Source organism: Pungitius pungitius, chromosome 1, assembly GCF_949316345.1.
Source record: "Pungitius pungitius chromosome 1, fPunPun2.1, whole genome shotgun sequence".
Classification (NCBI taxonomy): domain Eukaryota; kingdom Metazoa; phylum Chordata; class Actinopteri; order Perciformes; family Gasterosteidae; genus Pungitius; species Pungitius pungitius.
This window is the reverse complement of record NC_084900.1, coordinates 27,300,792-27,311,942: the sequence shown is the minus strand read 5'-3', so window position 1 is coordinate 27,311,942 and position 11,151 is coordinate 27,300,792. Positions and strand designations below refer to the sequence as shown.

At 46.1% G+C, this 11,151-nt stretch overlaps 1 protein-coding gene across 2 annotated transcripts in view; it reads left to right on the top strand.

Annotated features, from left to right (window-relative positions):
* Nucleotides 1-29: 29 nt before the first annotated feature.
* LOC119222505 (forkhead box protein J3-like) overlaps nt 30-11,151 on the top strand; it is a 31,363-nt gene continuing 20,241 nt past the window's right edge. For both annotated transcript variants that reach the window (XM_062563997.1, XM_062563996.1), the window contains exons 1-2: nt 30-423; nt 10,914-10,988. In XM_062563997.1, the coding sequence (XP_062419981.1) occupies nt 55-423; nt 10,914-10,988 (444 nt within the window). In that variant the 5' untranslated portion in view covers nt 30-54. The remainder of the gene's footprint in view (nt 424-10,913; nt 10,989-11,151) is intronic.

The following is an 11,151-nucleotide window of genomic DNA, read 5'->3' as shown; positions in this document are numbered from 1 at the left end:
CCCCCCCCCCCCCCCCCCCACCCCCCCCCCCCCACCCTCGAACCTACCTGAGCCATGACCTCTGAGCTGGAGAGCAGCCTGACCTCAATGGACTGGCTCCCCCAGCTCAGCATGAGGGCGGCCGTCCAAAAGTCCGACGCGGGCCACCACCACCACCACAGCCATTACCACGGACACCACCACCACCACGGCCTCCATCACGGGCACGGGCCGGGCAAGAAAGTGGTCCACCTGGACCCGGGGACCACGCTGGACCAGGAGGAGGCGGCGCAGCACAGGGACGGTAAACCGCCCTACAGCTACGCCAGCCTCATCACCTTTGCGATCAACGGCTCGCTGCGCAAGCGGATGACCCTCAGCGAGATCTACCAGTGGATCTGTGACAACTTCCCCTACTACCGAGAGGCGGGCAGCGGCTGGAAGGTAAGGCCAGGCGGGTGGGGGGTGTGTGGTGGAGCTGCGTCGGGGTACGCTTGTGTATCTGGTCTGTGTGGCGACGTGTTCGGATGAATTTGAGTGCACTCCCAATAACCACATGAGAGAACATATTAACGGACGTTTTAATGCGTTTAAATTACAATTTATTTGGGGGATTTGATAAACAAATACAAGTCTTTTTTGTAATTAGTTTAAAACAAACATCTCTCCTCTAGAGTTGTGTTTCATTTCAAATGATGAATTCATCTGTTGTTCATTCATTGTTTTTGGTTAGGATTTGTTGGTGTCGGATTACGTTCCATATGCCAGTCTTACTAAAAATACTAATTCAAACTTTATAACCTCATAAGTCTAAATTAGGACCTTTCATTTTGGGCGAAGGAGCTCTGAAATACAAGCGGGCGACGACAATTGTTTGCGTCATTGTGCTCATCTTATTTTCATGTCACAGCTACTCAATGTGCTCCTACCTTCCCATGCAACAAAAGGTGATTACAGATCTCAATTTCAAGTTAAGTTATTTATAACCTCCAAGTGTGGAAAGATAAACCTCGACTGTGATTCAACCAGCAGATTCCGATACTGGACTGATCAAATGCTATCAAACGCCAACCCTATTACTAGTGCTCAAAGTGCACTAATCTGATCCAGCGGTTGCCTGGAAGAGCACTGGAACCTTTTAGTGAACCGGGGATGATTGACGGATGCATTTTGTCTCATTCCGGCAACATTATTAAATCCTTATGTAAATGTGGCTATGCAAATCCTGCTTAGTATGAACAGAAGGGTGGCAGTGTTATTGGAGAGAAATGAGTGGATGCCTACGGTTGTGTCTTGGGGATTCTCTGCCTTATTATTGAAGAAGGGGAAGAGCATAGTCCTTCCTCTGACACATTGTAAAGGCTGTCTGCAAACTATCAACCAATTCATCTCTCTGAGAACCGCAAGATTTTTCTTCTTCTCTCATTATTTCTCTCTCTTTCACTTTCCATCTACATCTCCTGAGCACCCCCCCCCCCTCCCCCCACACCCCCTCTCTCTCCCTCTCCTCTCTTAGTCACTCACTCCTCTCTTCTCGTCTTCTTTCCCTTTCGCAAACCTGTGTGTTTGTTCCCCGTCTATAATCTTCAACACACCATTCCCCGAGCAGAGAGGCATGCCAGAAACGGAGACAAAAAGGTTATGATACAAGCCAGGGTGTGTTGGCAGAGCTTTTTTCACCTGCATGTAGGATTCAATCAATGCAATTTGGGTTTCGGAGAGCTGGGGAGATGAGTTATTGAGACCATTCAGGAGATCTCTGGCTCAGGACTGCCTCCTCCTGCTGGCTGGTACTCGGGTGTTTCAGTATCCTGTGATTACACCTTTAGATTGATCGATTAGTGTGTATGTGTGGCTGCATTCGAGTAGCTTCATTAGAGCACTGTCCTGATGGCATTTTCTCCACACGTTCTGGCATTTGCCCACGATGCTTGATGCGAAATACGCAACCCGAACCCGATGTGCTGCTTTCCTGTTGAGCTAAAAACATAAAAAAACACACACACACACAATAATATTCCGTACTTGACATGTGTTTTAAAGTAAGGAACTCAGTTTGTCCCTTCCATTCTTGCCATCTTTTGTTACTAGTGCGACGTAATACAGACTCACTGGGAGACAAAAGTGCAAAAGTTCCGTTTTCTGTGTTTGAATCAGCTGTAAACGCCTGCTTCCTGGAGGACCCCGACTCGAAACAGCTTGTTTCTTACGGGCCGCCACGGCGAAGGTTACGTAAGTCTGGTTCATTCCAGTTCAGGTGATTGCAGTCAGCTGAACACAGCGGGACACGGAGATTGTCTGGCTGCCGCGGTCGGCTCACGCGCTGCAGGTACGCACTGGTGAAATTAGTGTTTTTTGAATGTACCGACTCAGAGCGAACACGGCAGCCTTCAGAAAACCGCTTCATACGTGGCGTCTTGTTTGCCTTCGCCGTTCGCTCTCTGCCACACATGCGTGCAGACACACACACACACACACACACACAAAGAGAGAGACTCCCACTCAGGTAGGCAGTGTACGTGTGCAGTCTGCAGAGCGCAGCAGGAGAGGAGATGAGGGTGAAGGGGGGTGGGGGGGCGGGGGTTAGAGAAGAGAGGGGAGACAGCCAGAAAGCAGAGGAGAGTTTTACTACCCAGCACACGCACTCCGTCTGCTCTGTATGATAATGTGAGAGGAGCGCAGGAACGGAGTTGAAACCAGGACACACACACACACACACACACGTCAGCTTCCATCCTTAGAAATCACACAATTAGGCGCACTGGTTGAACACCACAGGCTTCCAAATGCCTCCCAAGGTCGTGAGATGTTTGTGTGTTTAGCTGGAAAATGAATATAGGGATCCCTTTGTGTCCGAGCACCGTACACCGGGCGCTACGGAGGAGAATTTGAATCTATAACATTCAAAAAAGGGAAATTAGATAGCACGCAAATGGGTTGGCCGTTTGTTTGTGGAGCTCGTTGATGCACCCAAAAGCGTCTCTGTGGAGCGAATGGAGCAGAATGCAAACAGCGTTGCGTCAGGCGGCATCATTCCCGCATCACGTTTTATCGCTGGAACAGCATTATGTCCCTCGTGGTATCTTCACCAAGCTCTCCCGCTCCCGGAGTGTGTCCTACACTGCATTCCCGTGCTCTCTGCAGCCCCCTCGCAGCTCTAAACACACCCACGTGTGTGCCTCCACTTTTGGGTTCACTCTTAACACAACTCGTAGTGAGCACGCAGCGGTTGATCAAAGCGAGAGAGGGGTTTGCATCTTGTGCTTTTGTCTCTTATTCACCAGTTTGTCTGAAATTAAATCTGTTTTTTTGGTGTTTTGAGTGCAATCACTAACTCTAAAACTGACCCTCACCACCTGCCCCACAGTATTTTCTATTTTACATTTTGCTTTAATTTGCTTTGGCTTTTATGCTGTTATTTCTCACAATTTGTTTGACATTTTAAAGAATAAATGATAAATTGACCAAATGAAAAAACTGAATCAGTATTCAATGCTGCACTAGTCTATTCAGGCTGAATATAATGATGGGAGATATTGGTTATTCAAAGCTTACCTCACAGTTATATTATTATTTAAATGCAAAAGCCTTCCCATTATTTACCGCTTGAGAAAGTCTAGACCCGTACCTTCACGGAACGGTTCGTTATAGTCGGCGCTGCTCCCTGGCGACCCCCATCGCCTTCAGCCATCTCTCATGCAGCCAGGCTAATTGCCTGCGAATTAGCCTGGCCTAATGTGACGCTGTAAAGGGCAGCGCTACCGCCGTGGCCTTTTGGCCTTTGGCTGAACGCCACACGTCACAGACAATCGCCTGATATGAATCAGCGGCGGGCCATTATTCCGCCCGCCGCCCTCTCTCCGGCGCCGCTCTGTGGGAGGCCGAGCTCAGCGGAGAGCCGCGCGCCGTGTCAAGTGTACTTGTGTATGTGGAGAAAGGCTTTGGCCGCTGGGAGTGTGACCCATGTGGCTCGGGGTGCACCTGGGGTCCCACGGGCACAACTGAGATTGGCCCCTCTAGCACTGTGCGCTTGTTGTGAGTCAGCTTTGAGATGATCTGTGAAAAGCAGTGCACGGTGTTTGTCTGTACATCTGCACAACATGACACATGCGTCTGTGTGTACAGCTGCTTCCTTTTGACTCTCGAAGGTGATTTTAGGAAGAGGAGAATGCCACAGCTTTCCGTCTGTGTTGACCTGCTCTGCACAGGGTAACGCATACACAACTGTTACATGTACCACAGCCTCGCGTTGGAGCAATCTGCTGCCCAGATGTGTGTCTCCAGTCTCCTGCCTGACACTGTAATACATCAAAATATACACGCTAGATAATAGCATTCAAATTGAGCTGAGACTCATCACATTTCAAGTATGTTGCTATGCTACAAATCACTGACCAATAACTTTTTTAATATATACACACATACATACATACATACATACATAGTTCAACTTGTGTGGGTTACACTGCTCGTGCTGTTAATTACATACCCGTCGCTGAGGGCAGTCTCAGTAGTAAATTCTAAATTAAAAACAAGGAATTTCTCTTGCGACCCCCTTGAGGATTTGGCGCCCATCCAGCAGTACGTTTGTCTCTCTAACCAGCCGGGCCTGTAGCACTCTCCATATGGCTAATAATAGGCCCACGGCTGGTTTCCCCAGCACTCTGGAATGCAACAATTATACTACAGAACGAGCTTATTCTCTAGGCACTGGGTTTGTTCCCTGCAAAGAGACGTGGGCCCATCTTTTGTCAGACCAAATAACCTCACAGAACATCTGACTGTTTTTGAAGTGTCAGTTGTGATCGGTCGAAACTTTTTTTTACAAACTTTCGATTATTGAGTATATGGAAAAAAGTAAGTGGCATCAAGTAACAAAAACAATTCTTACTGTTATGCAACTTAGCTTGTTTGTGCTCTTGACACAGCCACTGCAATCAAACATGCACAGTTTTAATGTCTGTACACTTTAGATGAAAACGCCTACTTATTGTAAATCTATTCTATGCCAGTAAAAAAAAAAAAAAAAAAACACGCCTCCAAACTTGCACTCTCAGGTCGTTTTGGTAGACTGGAACTAGTGAAAACGGCTAGAACTCCTCTTCTTTGTCATCTTTGTGTTGCCAAAGATGTGCGTCACAGCTGACAAGGGTTCAGATACTTTGCTGAATCTGTAATAAATAAACCTCCGAAACTCTCCCAATTTGTTCACAGCTTCTGGTTTCTCGAATAGAAAAAGCAGGCTGTCAAACCTTGGTAGATCAGCAACAGCACAACCGGGACACTTCTTAATGTTCCCCTTCCCCTCCTCCCTCCTCCCTCCTTCCTCCTTCCGGAGGTTGTGTCGAGCCGCACCACCAGCAAGAGGAGGTGTGCCGCAGTGGCCTCTTGCTGCTCCGCAAACCTACTTTGGTCTCGATGATGTTTTTAAAAACCACTTCATTAAAAATAGCATTTGTATTCCAAGCCAGTGGCGGAGTGAGTAATGAGACTGATGTGAAACGGCGAGGATGGTCGCTGGTACAACTGCAACCACTCAAGTACTGCTGGACGTATTTATCCTCTGCACAGAGTGACAAGCTAAAAGAAGCCTGTGATGACGTGTTGGAGGCGTGTTGACTTGCACACGAGCCAGGCAGGAGGAGAGGGTGGGGTGGGGGTGGGGGGGCAGGGACGACCACTGTCGGGACACATGGGAGACGCATGTGTGTTGGAGGGTTGGCGCGGCTCTTTGTCGCAATTACGGTGGGCCGGCTAGGGCTTTTTGGTAAACACACTCCGGATCCCGGATTTTTTTTCCTCTGAAGTTGCGACACGTGAACAAAACATGCCTGTGGAAATCATCAGATGGAGAGCTGGAGGATATAAGCTTTGCTAAAAGTGAAGGTACAGAAGTTGCCATGAGTTACCAAACGAGTTGTTCAGTATTCAGTGAACATGAATATGCCCATAACATATTTTTAAATGTCATTCTACGGTTAAAAATAGATCAAGTGAATCCTTGAACACCCTGTTTAATTATTTCTTTTAGTTTTAACGCTAGTTTAACTTTTTGTATACTATTTTTTTTGCGCTCCTTACTCGATCTTACTAGTGTGACAGCCGCGTGCACAGACGCCGACATGCACACCTTTGCTCAGGTGAACGCGCAAGCTGTAAGTGCTCACAGCTGCAAGCACACACACACACACACACCTTATAGACGACTTGTGTGAAGTACTTCAGTGAGGGAGCGTAGAGGGCGGGGAAGGGTCCATCAAATGGAATGAATATGAATGAGATGGAGTTTGAAGCGGTGACTTGTATCCAACCCCGCATTCTCTGTCAGTGTCTGTCACTCCGTCACCATCAGGATATAATAAGGCATCTGAATGATGCTCAGAACCCAGGAGACTTTCACATCTAAGACACCTGTCCGTGTGTGCTCGCACCCCCACGTTCCCTCTTCCAGCCGACTGCGGCGCTTCTTCTTTGTGCCTCTTGCCCCCCCCTCTTCCCAGCTCCTCCTCCTCTGCCTTACCTTGAAACTTTAGCACATTTTACCCTCTCTTTATGCACTGTATGGGTTCAGCTGAAAGTTAATAAAATCTCCTTCTCTTCCTTTCTCTCCGAATAGCCCCTCTTGCTGTATACTGTCCTTCCTTTTCTCTCTTTGCCTGCTGCTCTCCATTGTTTTTTTGGGCTATTTGTATTCTTCCACAATACATCCGTCTTGAAGGGCACGAGAAGCTCCTGAATACCGCTGTGTGAGTGTGTGCGTTTGTATGTGTACGTCAAACGCCGCGGGTTAATGTATCATGCCCTTTGACCTGAGTCTCCCTGCAGGCACACAGTTGTGCAGGGATTCACACAAACACGCACATCCCTTCTGCCTTGCCTGGCTAAGTAGAGACTTCCAGCCTATTGGTGACAGCTTGCCACGTTAGGGAATCTATTTTCAAACTCGGAGGCTTTACAATACCCAAAATAGCAATGTTCCATATGTTTTGTATTAGTTCCTTTATTTTTTGCATTTGTTTTAAAATTTTTTATCATGGTACAATTCATTTTTGTGCTATTGAATAGAAGAGACCAGCTGATCAGAGGAGCTGATAGCAAGGTTGACAGAGCAACATTTAGACGAATCTTTAATCAAATCAAATCAAAAATAATTTCATAAAGTTTTCAACATATATTTGTTCTTTTGATGTGTGCCCTGTTCTGGAGAAGTGTGTATCTCAAAGCCTTCAACTTCTACCTTCACACCACAGGATTAAAATATCCTTAAGATATTCTTGGATTTGTTTTAAATTTACAACGTTTATGTGGGATCCAATGACACATAGAAAGAAGCTGATGGAGATACAAAAGCTTTGAAGCTTGTTTGTTTGCTTGCTCCTCTAACGCATCTGCTCAGCTGATGATTCAACAGTTGGAGAGCTCCAATTGTGTCTCTGTGGAAAATGAATTAAAACAAATGTATTTTGTACATCTCAAAATCGCAAATTTCCTTCCTACAATTGATACATCCACCTTTCCAGCACCCTTATATCAGAAAAAAAGAAAGAGGAAGGGAGAAACCTCAGGGAGAAGAGATGGATAGAAGAGCAACACAATGGGACTGTTGCTCCTGGAAACCTCAGCAGCCTGAAGGACTTCCTCACATTGTGTGTTTTTCCGACGCTCCCGACTTAACCTACACGCCATTTCAGTGTAATCCGCATTGTTTTGTTGGTTTGTTAAGTCAGAGAGTTAAAGCGTTGTTGCCTCTGCTTAATTCCGCGTAGAGGAAATGTCATCTCGTGTTGCCCCTTATGTATTTATCTCCGCTGCCATGACCCAAATCTTCCCAACCTACCCGCTTATATAACTTCAGCCTTCTCCCTGTGACCTGTTTCCTTGGCGTATCTACTCACAGACACACGCACAAGCTTCCTGCCTATGGCCGGAACATTCTTCTGGCTCCTTTTAACCTGCACCCTACCTCATCTTCACACACACACACACACACACACACACCTATTTTTACCTCTTCGACCATTTCTGTCAAGCTTCAAACGTTGTGGTCTTTCTTTGATCAGGCTTCTGACTGATCCGCGCAAAAACAAACACACACACACACGCATACACACACACGCGCACACACACACACACACACCAGACACACTGAAACAGATCCTTACACTACGCTCCTGTCTTTCCTCTCCACCCGAAAGCAAGTTTCCAAAACCTGTCTTTTTATCACACATCACATTATATCACATTCCATTTAGTCAAAAAGTCATCCATGCTTATAACCCTCTTCGACGGCAGGGCGCTGTGCCGTACAAGCACAAACATAAACAGCATGTACTGTAGATGCCACGCATGTACGCACAAAGCCTCATCTCATCTGATTATACCTTAAAAAGTGGTAATTTTACCTTTGTTTCTCTTAAAGAGCTGATGCATTAACACTAAACCTGATACGTGCAGCATGTGCTCACATCACCATTTGTTACTCTATCAATCCAGGTTTTTTTTCTTAATACTTTAGACTACAGAATTATGTTTTACAATATTATTTCCTTACAATATGATTCTTTTGAGAATTAAATTATTACCTAAAGCAATATGCACATTTTCTTTTTGAATATGTTTTTATAATTATCTCTATATTATTCAAATCAAAGATTTTTAAAGAAAATATGTTTGTCTATGTATATCAATACCCTTTCTAAATTTGCAGTCCGACATATATCTCATATATATATATATATCCTTGTGTTATTAGGTTTGAACAAATGTGTGAATAATAAACAAAGGGAGCCACAGCGACCCTGGCTCCTTTCCCACCTCCACACAGCTGGCCAATCCCGTCATTGGGTGTTTGCGCGGGTGTGTGTGTGTGTTGGGATTGTTGGTTTTGCGGAAAGCTTAAAAAATGGACAAGGACGCCATTAATCCGATATTGGAACGGACTGATGTAATCATCAGATATTTGGTAGCATAAGGCTTTGTACACAAAGATCGGTTGTGTACAAAACCAACAAACACGATGATATTGCCGTTTTTTGACTATACTCAATTTAGAGATATTTTGCTGTAGTGGAATCATTGAGTGATTATAGAGAGAGACTTGTGCAGTTGGACCAGACGTCTAACGTCCTTCTTACGTTTCACACACACACACACACACACACATGATGACTGTGTGATCCATCAGCTACCGGCCAGGAGTTGCGTGGCCTCATCTCATCCCGACCCGACGCGCTCATTAATCAGGCCGGGTGAGGAGCGGGAGGAAGGAGGACACAGCAGTGAATCTCGTTATCTTACTTCACAGCACCGCTAATCAGTACATTTATTGATGATGTCCATTCCCATTCAGTGAGGAGATATTACTGTTTCCTTAATATACAGGATGAAGGGCTGCCTTCTCGCTCCACAATTTCACTCACAAAGACCCACAAACTGTTTTGAGTGGTGAAAATTTGGTGGATTTTTTTTAGCTGTGTATAAACGTCTTGGTCATAATGATCACAGCAGAAATGACCATGCATTAAATGGATGCTTTGGCCTGCAATTGGAGCTCTATGAGCAAAACTGACAGGATCCTTTTGAGAGAAAAATGGAGAAAAGCGGAGGCATTCATCATCTGTTTCAATCAAAACCACTGTAATAATTAAGGAAAACACAAGTAATAATTACTTTATAATAATAAAGTGATGCCAACATACTGTATTTGCCCTATTGTTTGAGCCTTAGCATATTAGCGTGCTAGTGTTAATAATCAGCTCAAAATAGCGAACATAAAGGACACATTCATGAGAAAGAAAAGCATCCAAACAATCCTGTGGATATATAATACATATGGATAAAAACTCTACATTTTCCTTAAGCGCAGGTGAAATGTCCTCCATGTGAAAAGCGGGGAAAACATTCACCAAACCTGAACAAATGGGATTTTAACTTGAGCCTGAGTAACAATGTGCAAAGTCCGAAATACACAGGATTGTGCGTTAAAAGTAGTGCACATGTGTGCTTTAACTAAACGGTGTGCATGCAAAGAAACAGAAGATGGAGTCTCGCACAGTGAGACGGGCTTGCTGCTGAAGGGGGGATTGGAATCGACATTAATGATCCCACTGGAAAGTTCTCAAGAGCAGATGGTCGCCTGCTGCGTGCCGAGGTGGCGGCGGCGGCGGCGGTCCTCCTCGCCCGCTCTCATCCGCCCGACTGTCACGCCGTGCCCTTGACGGCCAGGTAGTGCAGCCGCAAACAGCGGGAGGGCGAGGCAGAGGTGGCGCCGGGCGGTTCTGGTGCGCTGGAGACGGCGACGGAGATGCTTGTTGTTTGAGAAAACGGAGCCTGGCAGCGGCAGCTCAGGAGAAAGAGCAGAGAAACGCCGACCACCGCTCTGCCTTCTCTTCTCCACTCCTCCCCAGTGGTATTAATTAGGAGCAGCAGATGAGTGGAGAAGGAGAGCCTGAAGAGAGGACAGGTTCACGTTGGGTTAGCCTGCACGGCTGTTATCTCTCTCTGTCTTTACCTCTCTACCTCCTCTCGCATGTACACAACACCGACAAACAATAGGAAGTGGTACAAACTGTGGAATTGTTATTAGGGCCTGAACTATGAATCTGTACTGGCCCCTTTGCAAACTGCATGCGACCCCCGGGCACCTCTGACACCCCCGCAACGATCTCGCCTTGTGTTGAATTCAAAGTGGGCAAACAACGTTTCACGTGTGTCCTACGGAACCAATGCACTTTAGTTTGGGTCACATCTCTCTCTCTGTGGGGGAAGAAAAAGCTAAGAAGTGATGTTGCAATTAACAGACTGGGACCAGAATCAGTTGACTGAAAGTGTATTTTACTTGTAAAACGATTTAATCCAACTCAATCCAACACTTTGTCCTGTTCCCTCTGTCTTCCCCTTACTTTCCCTCTGTCCCCCCCTCACTCTCCCTGCAGAATTCAATACGACACAACCTGTCCTTGAACAAGTGTTTCCTCAAAGTGCCTCGCTCCAAAGACGACCCTGGAAAAGTAAGTACTTCCTGACACAATGTAATGCGTCAGAACAGCTCGGCTTGAATTCAGATGCGGGCGAAAAAAACAAGATGACAGACAATGACACATGTCACATGTTTGGTCCCCCTTGTGCACGAGCACACACCCAAAGACCACACTCGGCTGCTCTGATTCTTTG